The sequence below is a fragment of the Lithobates pipiens genome, unplaced genomic scaffold, assembly GCF_037356315.1.
Source record: "Lithobates pipiens isolate NorthernLeopardFrog02 unplaced genomic scaffold, aLitPip1_a1.2 Scaffold_22, whole genome shotgun sequence".
NCBI lineage: Eukaryota > Metazoa > Chordata > Amphibia > Anura > Ranidae > Lithobates > Lithobates pipiens.
This window is the reverse complement of record NW_027507784.1, coordinates 179,568,112-179,583,294: the sequence shown is the minus strand read 5'-3', so window position 1 is coordinate 179,583,294 and position 15,183 is coordinate 179,568,112. Positions and strand designations below refer to the sequence as shown.

Genomic DNA, 15,183 nt, shown 5'->3' with positions numbered 1-15,183 from the left:
CCTATTACAGTTTTGAAGGCCATAAAATGCCAAGATGGCACAAAACCCCCACAAATGACCCCATTTTAGAAAGTAGACACCCCAAGCTATTTGCTGAGAGGCATGTTGAGTTCATGGAATATTTTATATTTTGCCACAAGTTGCGGGAAAATTACAAACTTTTTTTTTTTTTTTTTTTTTTCACAAAGTTGTCACTAAATGATATATTGCTCACACATGCCATGGGCATATGTGAAATGACACCCCAAAATAAATTTTGCTGCTTCTCCTGAGTACGGGGATACCACATATGTGGGACTTTTTGGGAGCCTAGCCGCGTACGGGGCCCCGAAAACCAAGCACCGCCTTCAGGCTTTCTAAGGGCGTACATTTTTGAGTTCACTTCTCACTACCTATTACAGTTTTGAAGGCCATAAAATGCCAAGATGGCACAAAACCCCCACAAATGACCCCATTTTAGAAAGTAGACACCCCAAGCTATTTGCTGAGAGGCATGTTGAGTCCATGGAATATTTTATATTTTGCCACAAGTTGCGGGAAAATTACAAACTTTTTTTTTTTTTTTTTTTTTTTCACAAAGTTGTCACTAAATGATATATTGCTCACGCATGCCATGGGCATATGTGAAATGACACCCCAAAATAAATTCTGCTGCTTCTCCTGAGTACGGGGATACCACATATGTGGGACTTTTTGGGAGCCTAGCCGCGTACGGGGCCCCGAAAACCAAGCACCGCCTTCAGGCTTTCTAAGGGCGTTACAGTTTTGAAGGCCATAAAATGCCAAGATGGCACAAACCCCCCCCAAATGACCCCATTTTGGAAAGTAGACACCCCTAAATTTAGGGGTACACTAGTGAGACTAGGTAATAAATGGCGGGTGCCCTGAAACTATAAAAAAATAACTAACCAACCAGCGTCACCTGTAACAGTTATATGGTGATCACTGGTGAAAGGGTTAACTAGGGGGCAATCAGGGGGCTTTATGCGGTAGTATATGGGGGTCCCTGGCGCTATAAAAAGCTGCGGCGAACCTAAATACCTACCTGCCTAACTAGCGTCACCTGTGACACTAATACAGCGATCAGAAAAACGAACGCTTATTAGGCTGGGTTCACACTGGAGCGATGCGGGAACGCCACGAATGCGCGGCGGGTTCCCGCATCGCATGCCTCCCGGCGGCAGTTCACACTGCCCTATGCGAACTGCTGGGAGTGTCAGTGAAATGTTACTGACACCCCCAGATCAGTTCGCATATCGCAGTGCGATCTGCAAACTCGGATCGCATGGTGTGAACACCCATGCGATCCGATTCTGCTGCGGGCCAAAAAAAGGGTCCCGTGCGAATTTGCGGCGGGTGCGGCGGGTGTGGCGGGTGCGGCGAATGGCTGAACTCGAATCGCACAGAGATCGGATGTGATTTGCACTGCAGTGCGGTGCGAATCACATCCGTTCTCATAAACCGCTGCAATGTGAACCCAGCCTTAGTGACACTGGCGACGGGGGTGATCACGGGGTTAAACCTTTATTGGGGGGGTTAGGGGGGTACCTTAGAACTAAAGGGGGCTAACCCTAACTGCCCTAACAGTTATTAGTCACAAATGACACCCGCCGGGTGATCAGGGGGTTAAACCTTTATTAGGTAATAAATGGCGGGTGCCCTGAAACTATAAAAAATAACTAACCAACCAGCGTCACCTGTAACAGTTATATGGTGATCACTGGTGAAAGGGTTAACTAGGGGGCAATCAGGGGGCTTTATGCGGTAGTATATGGGGGTCCCCGGCGCTATAAAAAGCTGCGGCGAACCTAAATACCTACCTGCCTAACTAGCGTCACCTGTGACACTAATACGGCGATCAGAAAAATGATCGCTTATTAGGCTGGGTTCACACTGGAGCGATGCGGAAACGCCGCAAATCCGCGGCGGGTTCCCGCATCGCATGCCTCCCGGCGGCAGTTCACACTGCCCTATGCGAACTGCTGGGAGTGTCAGTGAAATGTTACTGACACCCCCAGATCAGTTCGCATATCGCAGTGCGATCTGCAAACTCGGATCGCATGGTGTGAACACCCATGCGATCCGATTCTGCTGCGAGCCAAAAAAAGGGTCCCGTGCGAATTTGCGGTGGGTGCGGCGGGTGTGGCGGGTGCGGCGGGTGCGGCGAATGGCTGAACTCGAATCGCACAGAGATCGGATGTGATTTGCACTGCAGTGCGGTGCGAATCACATTCGTTCTCATAAACCGCTGCAATGTGAACCCAGCCTTAGTGACACTGGCGACGGGGGGTGATCACGGGGTTAAACCTTTATTGGGGGGGTTAGGGGGGTACATTAGAACTAAAGGGGGCTAACTCTAACTGCCCTAACAGTTATTACAGTCACAAATGACACCAATGCAAAAAAAAAAAAAAAAAATGACATTGGTGTCACTGTGACTGGGGGGCAGGGGTAATTGGGGGGGTGATCGGGGGGTAAAGGGGGGGTGTGAGTGTGCCTGGCATGTTCTACTGTGTGTGTAGAGTGTTGGTGCAACTCACCGATCCGCTCTCCTCCGTGTCGGAACGAAAAATACCGACACGGAGGAGAGAATACATCACTTCCTCTCCTGTGTTTACATTACAGGAGAGGAAGTGATGTCACGGGGGATTCCTATTCGTCGGGAGCGATCGCGAGGGGGTGGCCATGAACGAATGGCCGTCCCCTCGTCCGGGATCGCTCCCGCACGAATACCGACCGCCGCAGGCACCGGGCGGGGGCCCGATCGGGCCCCCGACCCGCGGGAGGCAAGGGACGTACATGTACGCCAATATGCCTGCCCGTGCCATGCTATCGACGTACATCGTCGTGCGGCGGTCGGCAACTGGTTAAAGTGGGGTACCCCCTAAAAAAAAAAATTTAAAGTCAGCAGCTACAAATACTGCAGCTGCTGGCTTTTAATAATCGGACACTTACCTGCCCCAGGGTCCAGCGATGCGGGGGAACGAAGCCGCCCCCTCGCTCCCCGCTCCGCCGTCATGCATACTGTGGGCACCCGGCTGTGGCTTCACAGCCGGGCACCCACTGCGCATGCGCGAGCGGCGCAGGGCGCCGTGATACGCCGTACAGTCACCTGGGACACATGACAGGTCCCAGGTGAATGTGCGGCGCGAGGGGAAGTGATGTCACCAGCCCGGGCAATGAAGAAGGCAGACTACGAGGGACCCCCTAGCAACCGGTATTTAGAGGTGAGTAAAAATTTTTTTTTTTGCCAATTATTTTTTTTTTATTTTTTTTACGAATTTTAAGTAGTTTTATTTTTTTGGTGGCAACACCACTTTAATTCTGCTTTAAGATAAACTTTCATTTAGTGTTGAATCTTCTCTGCCCACTATTACAAAGTGCAGAATAGTCCACTGATTATTTTTGAGATATGTGATGGAAAAAAAAACTGTAAATATGTTCTACTGTATTCAAAGTGTTATGCATGTACGGTAGTGTTTTTTATGCCAGTTGATTAGCAGTCTCCCCTGGCAGGAGACAGAAACAACGCTAATACCAACAAAATCATTCCACGTAATTCACAAACATCCAAATAAATACCACCAGATCACGTGAGCCACAAGTTTGAAATAACATATTTACATAACATATAGTATATGTAGAGTGCTAGTTCTTCAGTGCAGTAACCCATGGCAACCAATTAGAACTGACTTAATCAACGTCAGACCAGGACAGGATTTTTCATTAGATGTTATAGGTTACTGTTCCTATACTGTAACATGAATTAGGAAAATGTCCCTTCCCCCAGATCTACATAATAATAATATATAATAATACGGAATAATGTAGAATGTGTCCTTATATAATCTGTAAAGGACAACTCTTGTGATTGATATGGCTGATGTATGACATTTTGTGCTGTTATAATACTGGGGTCTGGAGATCAAATGCAAAAGGTAAGTAAATAATCTGCAATAGTACTGCACTGGTATTTGCTGGCATCATGCACTGGGATTATTTATGTATATAGACATCAGTTCATCACAGGATGTATAAAACAAAAGAAATACCTACATTTTCTTTCTGAAAGCACCCGAAGCACCGGAGAGCATTCAAGAGTTCCACATAAAGAATGTCTTCTTCCCTTCCAGCTACATACAGCATAAGAACTGTCCGCACTATAGGAGCCATCTTTGTGAAGACCAGGAAGTGACCTGCAGCCACGCTCTCTCGGGTTACTTAGCAACAGAGTAACAAGCAGGGCTGAGCATAGGACTGAGGAGAATCTGCACAATTCCTGAGGACTGGAAGTGGCGGGTTTTGGTGTCTTTGGAAGAAACTGAAGGAAGGTGATAGTCTAGGTAATGTATGGATTCTGTGCATTACTGTCTCTGTTACTATAATCCAGGGGTGGGCAACCTTTTGAGTGCCGAAAAATGTTTTCAAAGAAATTCAGAGTGACGATTTTTTAACAAAAAAATGTCAACACTACTTTAGTAGTGAGAAATTAACCACTTAAGCCCCAGAGGATTTGGCTGGCCAAAGACCAGAGCACGTTTTGCAATTCGGCACTGCGTAGTTTTAACTGACAATTGTGCGACGTGGATCCCAAACACAATTGATGTCCTTCTTTCCCCACAAATTATTATTATTTTGGTTACTTATATAGCGCCATCAATTTATGCAGCGCTTTTACATATACATTCACATCAGTCCCTACCCTCAAGGAGCTTACAATCTAAGGTCCCTAACTCACATTCATATACTAGGGACAATTTAGACAGGATCTAATTAACCTACCAGCATGTCTTTTGGAGTGTGGGAGGAAACCCACGCAGGCACAGGGAGAACATGCAAACTCCAGGCAGGTAGTGTCGTGGTTGGGATTCGAACCAGCGACCCTTCTTACTGCTAGGCAAAAGTGCTAACCACTACACCACAAATAGAGGTTTCTTTTGATGGTATTTGATCACCTCTGCGGTTTTTATTTTTTGTGCTATAAACAAAAAAAAGAGCAACAATTTTGAAAAAAAATGCATTATTTTTTACTTTTTGCTATAATAAATCTCCCCAAAAAATATATACAAAGTTTAGGCCGATACATATTCTTCTACATATTTTTTGGTTAAAAAAAATCACAATAAGTGTTTATTGATTGGTTTGCGCAAAAGTTATAGCGTCTACAAAATAGGGCATAGTTTTATGGCTTTTTTATTTTTATTTATTTTACTAGTAATGAAGGCGATCTGCGATTTTTATCATGACTGCGACATTATGACGGACAGATCGGACACTTTTGGCACTATTTTGGGATCATTCACATTTATACAGCGATCAGTGCGATTAAAAATGCACTGATTACTGTTTAAATGTGACTGGCAGTGAAGGGGTTAACACTAGGTGGCGCTGTAGGGGTTAAGGGTTCCCTGGGGAGTGATTCTAACTGTGGGGGGCTGGGCTGTGTGTGACACATCACTGATCAGCGCTCCCGATCACAGGGAGAGCTGATCAGTGACACTCCCACTAGGAATAACAAATATAAACAAGCATCTACCCGTTCTTCCTCTCCGTGAGGCGATCGCGGGTATACCCGCGGACATCGAGTCCACGGGACCCACTGTCAGACTCACAGAGCTCGCGGCGGGCACGCGTGCGTGCCCACTAGACAAGCCTCGCGAGATCATGTACAATAACACGATTTTGCGGAGCCAGCCTGCCGCAGTAAAACTGTGGTGGCGAGTCCGCAAGCGGTTAACATCCTGCAACTCCACACCTCAGATCAGCCCCAATTCCTGCAGCTCCACACCTCAGATCACTGTCCATCCTGCAAATCTGTTTCACCATTGTACCCCCCTGCACATCTTCCCCACCACTGTAACCCTATACACATCTGCCCCACCACCGTAACCCCCTGCACATCTGCCCCACCACCGTAACCCCCTGCACATCTGCCCCACCACCGTAACCCCCTGCTCATCTGCCCCACCACCGTAACCCCTGCTCATCTGCCCCACTACCGTAACCCCCTGCACATCTGCCCCACCACCGTAACCCCCTGCTCATCTGCCCCACCACCGAAACCCCCTGCACATCTGCCCCACCACCGTAACCCCCTGCACATCTGCCCCACCACCGTAACCCCCTGCACATCTGCCCCACCACCGTAACCCCCTGCTCATCTGCCCCACCACCGTAACCCCTGCTCATCTGCCCCACCACTTTAACCCCCTGCTCATCTGCCCCACCACTTTAACCCCCTGCTCATCTGCCCCACCACTTTAACCCCCTGCTCATCTGCCCCACCACTGTAACCCCCTGCTCATCTGCCCTACCACTGTAACCCCCTGTCCATCTGCTCTTCTGTCTCAACAATGAACCATCTTCTCATCTGTCTTAATACTGAACTTATCTGCTCACCTGCCCTACAACTGTAACCCCTTTCTCATCTGCCCCACCACTGTACCTCCTGCACATCTGCCCCACCACTGTAACCCCCTGCTCATGTGTTCCAATGATGTACCTCCTTTCTCCTCTGCACATCTGCCCCTCCTCTGTACCACCCTGCTCCTCTGCCCCACTGCTGTAACCCCCTGCTCATCTGTTCCACCGCTGTACCTCCTTTCTCCTCTGCCCCAGCACTGAACCCCCCCGCTCATCTTTTTCACCACTGTAACCCCCTTCTCATCTGGCCAAACACTGAACCCCCCTGCTCATCTGTCCCACTGCTGAACCCCCTTCTCATCTCTCCACCACTGTACCTTTCTGTATATCTGCTCCACCGCTGTATCCTCTTCTCCTCTATGATATGCGTGATCTGCAGAGTGGTGAAAGGAAGAAGAGAGGAGGCACATCCTACCTGTCCTGGCACACACATCCTGCTGATCCACCTCTCACACCCAGCTCACATGCTTGTATGTGATGTTTGGTATGTATGTGATGTATGTGATATATGTGATGTTTGGGATTTATGTGATGTCACATACAAGCATCTGGAATGGATGCGCAATGATGAGCTCAGGTCAGGGACATTTTCTGAAAGCAGTGGGCCAGTGTGCAGGATCATAAGTTGGGCCCCCACAGCTGAGAAAGTGCGGCACTCAGCGCCACAGGAAAAGTTGGGTGTCATTTTCATTGCTCTGAATACTGGCTGTGGCTTAAAGGGACACAGAGTGCTGGGGTCCAGAAATAAGTGACGCAAAGGTCCAGGAATAATTTCAACAAAGTTCCCAGAAGCTCAACAGTAATTCCTCAAACTGTCACCTACCTGTGGTTTTGTCAGTCACAGTGAAATCCCTTCTTTCTGAGATTGGTAGTGGCAACCAAGCGAGTCATCTTCCTCCAGATGGTGGGCGGTGCTAGCGGGACCATGATTGGCTTTAGCAGCTTTAGCAGTGGCCAATGACAGTCCTCCTCCTCCTGGAAACAGGGACCCCCCCCAGCAGAACTTCACCCAATCTCTTCCTCATCACAAACGCTGCCTATCGCACCTACAGCACAGTTAGAGAACCAAACAATGTTTCCCATCTTTTACAATGTGTAGGATGCAGTGCCTCCCCCTCAGTGCAGGTGCGGTGTGGGGAATTCTGAAATTGCAATTCATTAGTGTCTAACTGACACTTCCCTGCGCTGCTCTGCTGATGGGGGGGGGAGTCAAGTGCTGGCAAAAGAGGCTTCAAGTGGCGCTTGTGGCACCGGTGCCGAGGGTTGCCTACCCCTGCTATAGTCCATTCATCCAAATATCACTGAGGAGTAAAGCCATACATAGGTGAGGGCTGCTCTGGAGCTCTTACGTTATTGTATAGATTTGGAACGTAAATGTTCATTCATCCCCTTGTGTACTGGTGGTTTACTAATAGTATCTGCAGCTGAACGTGTCCGTTGTACCCAAGGAGCGCCTCATTCCCCTTCCTACACCGCACAGAAATGCACATGAGGGAAATAAACGATCTGTATAAATTGTAAGCGTAGCATTTAGATAAGGTCGAGTTGATGAGAACACAAAATCACGTGGTGGCAGCTGTCTCACAGGTTTGCAATTGCTAAAACATCAAATGACATTGCACTCAATATTTGATGCTTCTGCGGTAAACACAAATGTCACCCAGTGAGAAAATGACTTAGAACACCCAGTCTAGAGTCAGTCTAGAGTCAGAGGCCCTGTAAAATAAAATAGTGGTTGTTGCAATTTTTTTATGTCTTACAATACTTGCACAGCTATTTATTAAACTATAAAAACAAATGGCAGCCACCTCAACCTATAACTAGCCTTTGCAGCAAGGAGCTATATTTTTGGGGGATATTTGTTATAGCAAAAAGTAAAAAATAATGCGTTTTTTTCAGAATTGTTGCTCTATTTTTGTTTATAGCACAAAAAATAAAATCCGCAGGGGTGATGAAATACCACCAAAAGAAAGCTCTATTTGTGAAGAAAAAAGAGCGTCAATTTTGTTTGGAAGCCACGTCGTACGACCGTGCAATTGTCAGTTAAAGTGACGCAGTGCCGAATCGCAAAAAGTGGTCTGGTCTTAAAGGGGTTGTAAAGGTAAATGTTTTTTCACCTTAATGCATTCTATGCATTAAGGTGAAAAAACATCTGACAGTGCCGGCGCCCCCAGCCCCTCCATTTTACTTACCTCACCCCTCGAAAGTCCCGCGCTCATCCCCCGACGTCCTTTCCACCGTTCAGCCTGGCCGCTGATTGGCTGGAGTGGATGGATGGAAAGCAGCACAGCCATTGGCTCGCGCTGCTGTCAATCACATCCACTGTCGCGGAGCGCCGGGGGGGGTGGGGCCGTGTGATACAGCGAGCGGCTATAGCCGCCGGCTGTATCACAGGAGCGCGCCCGCGGATGCTTCTCACCATGTGATAGAGCTCGCATGAACGTGAGAAGCACCTGCGGGAGGAAGCTGAGACAGCCGCCGAGGGACCCCAGAAGAGCAGGTTCGGGGCCACTCTATGCAAAACGAGCTGCACAGTGGAGGTAAGTATAACATGTTTGTTATTTAAAAAAAAAAAAATTCACTTTACAATCCCTTTAAGCCAGCAAAATGGTCTGGTCTGAAAGTGGTTACACTCCCTTCCTAACCAGACAAATTTTCAGCTTTCGGTGCTCCCACATTTTGAATGACAATTACTCATGCAATGCTGTACCTATATGACATTTTTGCCCTTTTTTTCACACAAATAGAGCTTTCTTTTGGTTGTGTTTAATCACTGCTGGGTTTTTTATTTTTTTGCGCTATAAAAGAAAAAAGACCGAAATTCTGTAAAAAAAAATGAATTTTTCTTTGTTTCTGTTATAACATTTAGCAAATTACTAATTTTTCTTCATACATTTTGGCCAACATTTTATACTGCTACATATCTTTGGTAAAAATAAGTACAAATTGGTGTATATTATTTGGTCTTTGTGAAAGTTATAGAGTCCACAAGCTATGGTGCCAATATCTGAAAATTGATCACACCTGAAGTACTGACGGCCTATCTCATTTCTTGAGACCCTAACATGCCAGAAAAGTACAAATACCCCCCAAATGACCCTTTTTGGAAAGAAGACATTCCAAGGTATTTAGAAAGAGGCATGGTGAGGTTTTTGAAGTTGTCATTTTTTCCCACAATTCTTTGCAACATCAAGATTTTTTTTTTTTTACAAAATTGTCATATTATCAGTTTATTTCTCACACACAGCATATGCATACCACAAATTACTCCCCAAAACACATTCTGCTATTACTCCCGAGTATGGCAATACCACATGTGTGAGACTTTTACACAGTGTGGCCGCATACAGAGGCGTTCTGGTGCACTCTGTCCAATTCTGACATTTCTCTCCTACATGTAAAAATCATCATTTATTTGCTAGAAAATTAAATAGAACCCCAAAACATGATATATGTTTTTTTTAGCAAAGACCCTAATAAATAAATGGCGGTTGTTGCAACTTTTTATCTCGCACGGTATTTGCGCAGCAATTTTTCAAACGTATTTTTTTTTTTTTTTTTTTTATTCTTTATTTCTTCGCAAGAACAAAAGAATATATAGGTTATCAACAACCGTTATACATAAGAAACACTTTCTCATAACCGTATCTTGCCATTTTTATAAACAAAACAACACAGTATTCGTATGATCTCAATACCGCATCAATTCCCCTCAACGATTCCCAACCCTCTCCTTAGAGAGAGAAAAAAAAAAAAAAGGGGGGGGGGGGGGGGAAGAAGAAATAAAGCAGAAAGAGGATTGGGAGGAGGGGGAGGAAAAGGAGGAATCCGACATCACCCTTCCAATAGGTAGGGTTTACATCACTCAACCATTTAATTTAATCCTCAGTTTCCTCTCCAATCAACCTCCTCCCTTCCTCTGACTGTAAAAATATTTCCCATGGAGCCCAGACTTGCACTATAGCCTCCCTTTCCTCGAGAGGCATCGGGATCAGACTCTCTAAGATCCCAATTTTCCTAACTTTATTTAACCATTGAGAAATTCGTGGAGAGCTCGTTTCTTTCCAACATGTGGTGATGCAGCTTTTAGCTGCATTCACCAAGTGGCACAGCATTGAGTTTTTGTATCTCTCTAGTGGGATATATGTACTTTGTAGTAGAAAAAAGGCCGGATCTTCCTCAAGATGATATTCAGTAAACATCTGAGAAATTTTCCGAACCTCTTCCCAAAACTGTCTAATCACTGGGCATTGCCAGAAAATATGGACAATAGTGCCTCTCTCCTTGCCGCACCTCCAGCACCTATCCGATAACTCTGAAAAGAACGCATGCATTCGTGATGGAGTATAATACCAACGCATTAATACTTTATAATTTAATTCCTGTATCTTAACACATCTGGATGATTTAAAAGTCAAATGTATTATTTTCTTACGTTGGGCCGGGGTAAAGGTTTTTCCAAGATCTCTTTCCCATTTATCAAAACTCCTTATATCAATATCCTCCGAAGGAGAGACTAGTAAAACATATATTTTAGAAATAATATGAGAGAGGGGCTCCTTCCTCTCACAATACTCCTCAAACTTAGTAAGGGGTCGCTCAAAATCCTCAGATGAGCCCAGAGTATCCAAAAAGTGCTTAACCTGTAACGCCTGCCATAGGGGTAGTTCATATTGTCCTCCTACTTCCATTAACATTTCTATTGTTAGCCATTTTTTAAATTTCAGGAAATGTGATGCCTGAAAGCATCCCCTCTCTCTTAATTTCCCAAATATTCCTGATTCCAGACCGGGTAAAAAAAGTGGATTCCCAAGAATGGGAAGTAATGGAGATTTTATTGTTGAAATTCTGGGGATGCGTACGGCTTTATCCCCCATCTGGAGCGTAGGTCCTATTAAAGGATGGGCTCTTAATAACGGAGGTATAGCTGTACAACACCACATGGCTCTATCTAAGGGAATAGAACTTACTTGTTGTTCCATGACAACCCGCCTTTTACTGTCTCTATGTCGGCACCAGTCCAAAATTCTACCAAGCTGAGTAGCCTGGTAATATTTGTATAAATCTGGTGCTGCGATTCCACCTGCCTTTTTAGGCATTGTTGATAACTTCCTGTTAATCCTAGGGCGCTTACTTGCCCATATGAACTTTGTAAAAATTGTTCGGGTTTTACTAAAGAAGGCTTGTGGAATCCGGATTGGTAGTGCCTGAAACAAATAAAGAAACTTGGGGACTATATTCATTTTCAAAATATTACTTCTCCCGAACCAGGAATGTGAGGATTTACTCCATTCAGTCAACGTTGTACTAATTACCCTTAGTAAGGGTGGGAAGTTCAATGCATATGCATCTGTTAACTTAGGTGGAATCTGTATCCCTAAATAATTCAGCGCTGTAGCTGTCCATTTAAACTTAAAGTTGTCCTCTAAATTTTTTTGAATGGAACCCTCCAGTGATATCCCCATCGCCTCTGACTTGCTATAGTTTATTTTAAAACTAGACAAAGCTCCGTAGCGCTCTATTTCCTCTAGTAAATTAGGTAGTGATATTTGTGGATTAGAGAGTGAAAATAATAAATCATCAGCATATGCTGAGAGTTTATATTCCTGGTCCCCTAAGGGAATACCTTTAATATCAGGATTCTGTCTAATTCTATTTAACAGAGGTTCTAATGACAATGCAAATAGAAGAGGCGACAGGGGACATCCCTGACGGGTCCCATTGGATATCGAAAAATTTTCAGAGTTTAACCCATTGACCCTCACCAATGCTTGTGGCTTTGAATACAATCCTTCTATCCAATCCAACATTCGATCACCAAAGCCCATTTGTTTTAAAACTCCTAACATAAAGGGCCAATTGACCCTATCAAAGGCCTTTTCTGCATCTGTATTGACAAAGATACTCGACAGCTTCCTATGATTTGCATATTGGATTAAATTCAGGACCTTAATTGTACTATCCCTAGCTTCCCGTGTGGGAACAAACCCCACTTGGTCCAAGTGGATCAGCTGCGTCATAAATGACTGTAGGCGAGATGCGAGTATCTTTGTGAATATTTTATAATCAGTATTTAATAATGATATTGGACGGTAGTTACTACATATTGATTGATCCTTTCCTTCTTTTGAGATAAGTACAATATGTGCCTTTAATGCTTCTACAGGTGGAGGCTCGGTTTTTCCTTGTATATTAAATGTTTTAACCATATAGGGGACTAGTTGTGATTGAAAACTTTTAAAATATTGCATCCGGGCCGGGAGCCTTTCCTTGCTTTAACATCTTTATTGCCCGAGTAACTTCTTCTACTGTTATTGGTAACTCAAGCTTATTTCGCGCTGGAGATGACAGTCTTATTAAGTTTGAGGATTTGAGATATTCTTCTAATAGTGAGGAGGGATAGGAGGGAGCTGAAAGATTGTATAATGACATATAATATTGTCTAAATTCCTCTGCTATATCTTTCGGAAGTGAACATTTGAGATTTCCTTTTGTTCTAATATAGGGTATGTATGAACGGAGTTGTTGCTTTTTTACTTTCCTTGCTAATAGTTTACCACATTTATCTCCAGATTCATATGTTATTCTTCTCTCTTGTTGTAAAATAGCCCTTGCCTTATACCGTAGGATATCAGATACCTGTCTTCTTAAATGTGCTAATTCAATCCCTGTATCCCTATCCATTAACCTCTTATGTTGTATCTCTATCTCTCTTATCTTCTCCAATAATCTACCTGTTTCCTCTTCTCTGGCTCTCTTTATTCGGGACCCATGTTTTATCAGAATTCCTCTAATTACTACTTTATGGGCTTCCCACACTGTTCCTATTTTAGTCTCTCCGTTATCATTCGTTTCAAAATACGAATCGATTTCCTTTGCCACCTCTTCTCTAATTTCAGGACGTTGCAAAAGACTTTCATTCAGTTTCCAGTTCCAATCAGTCTTATATTTAGCTTCCTTCAAAAAAATATTAATCGTAACTGGCGCATGGTCAGACCATGTTATATTTCCATTACTTATGTCCTGTACTAGTGATAGTGATTGTTGAGGTAGCAGAAAGAAATCGATGCGTGAGTACCGTTGATGGGGGTTTGAAAAAAATGTATAGTCCCTTTCGTCTGCATGAAAAACCCTCCATACATCAACCAATTGAAATTCATTTAATTTACGTAAGATATTTTCCTGATTTTTTTCAGAGACAGACGATGTCCCATTTGAAGTATCTAGTTTTGAATCTAGGGGGACGTTAAAATCCCCCCGATAATAAGAATCCCTTCCTTAAATTCCATTAATTTTGATAAGGTTTTGTTCAAGAACTGATCTTGATGTATGTTTGGGGCATAAACTGTAGCGAGAGTTACTTTAACCTTTCCTATAAGTCCTTTAAGAAATAAATATCTTCCCCCTGGTTCTTGACATTTATCCAACAAAGACCATGTTATTCGATTAGAGATCAGAATGGCCACTCCCTTGGTTTTAGCTTCATGATTTATGGCATGATAAACATTTGGAAAGTTTCTATTTTGAAGGTAGGGACATTTTCCCTCCTTTAAATGTGTTTCTTGTATCATGCCAATGTCCGTTTTGGAGCGTTTTAAATCATTTAATAACATTTTACGTTTTTCGGGAACGTTGAGTCCTCTAGTATTAAGCGACGTTACTCGTAGTGCCGTCATCGTGCCTGGGCTAGAATGGGAAGAAAGAAAAAAAAAAAAAAAAAAAGGGGAGAGGGCCGAACCCCCTTAGGGAATATCAAGTTTCCCCCACACCTACCTATGGGTTCTTAGTTTCCTGTAGGTGTAAGGTATGGGAGGGTGGCTAGCAGATACAGAGCACATGCAGTGCCACTCCCCCTCCAGGTAATCCCTTTGTATTCACATCTGTTCCCGCAGCTTCAGTAATTTTTTTTCCTCTCGTCAATTCCCTTTCCCTTTACTCAATACTATACCACCGGCCATATATATAGTTTTCCCCTACCCTTATCATAACTATTAAAGGACAAAACTCATTTCCTGTCGCCTACCCCAAAAAAAAAAATATATAATTTCTTTTCATTTTTATCAAATACTCATAATCCTGATCCCCTTAACCGAACAGTGAGTATATATTTTTAATGTGTACATTCTAGTGTATATTCTAATGTATTATAATTGTGATTTTTATATCTCCCTCCCACCCACCCATTTCCCCTCCTTACTCCCCGCCCTACCCGCCCCCATCCTTTTACCCCTAAATCTTCTATTAATCCAAATACCTATGAGTTCTAAATCAGTGATGTCAATTCCCCATATTTTATTGTGAGAAAAAAAAAAAAAAATTTGGGAGGGGTATCCTGATATTCATATGCATATTATTTTATATCGTCCTATATGTATATACTATAAAGTATATTATCCAGGGACATATTATACCTTGATCCTTAATAATGAGGAGCATATCTCCCCCATATATATATCTAGGCCTTATTCTCTTATGACATTTTTACCAAGGAGAAAATAAAATTTAGGGCAAAGAGCCCGCATCAGCTATTTGCTGTGCAGGTATTTCTTTGCTCCCCATCGGGACTTTTTCCACATCTGTCCTTGAAACTCCCACTTTTTCACGTCTTTTCTTTATTGGCTGGAGCCAGTCCTGCACCTCGCACCCATCAGTTTCCAAAAAAGCAAATAGTGCCGGGATATCTTGTAGAGATGAAAGCACAAAAGAGGCCCCTTCCCTTTTAACTATCAGGGAGATTGGGTATCCCCATCGATAAGAGCC

The 15,183-nt window shown here is 43.9% G+C and overlaps 2 protein-coding genes across 3 annotated transcripts in view; one reads left to right on the top strand and one right to left on the bottom strand.

Moving 5' to 3' along the window:
* The window catches only part of LOC143924395 (uncharacterized), a 44,730-nt gene extending 40,532 nt beyond the window's left edge, over nt 1–4,198 (bottom strand). For both annotated transcript variants that reach the window (XM_077448691.1, XM_077448692.1), the window contains exon 1: nt 4,057–4,198. In XM_077448691.1, coding sequence (XP_077304817.1) covers nt 4,057–4,094 — 38 coding nt within the window. In that variant the 5' untranslated portion in view covers nt 4,095–4,198. The remainder of the gene's footprint in view (nt 1–4,056) is intronic.
* The window catches only part of ANKAR (ankyrin and armadillo repeat containing), a 151,042-nt gene continuing 140,028 nt past the window's right edge, over nt 4,170–15,183 (top strand). The window contains exon 1 of the mRNA XM_077448693.1: nt 4,170–4,343. The gene's annotated coding sequence lies outside the window, so the exon portion shown is untranslated. The remainder of the gene's footprint in view (nt 4,344–15,183) is intronic.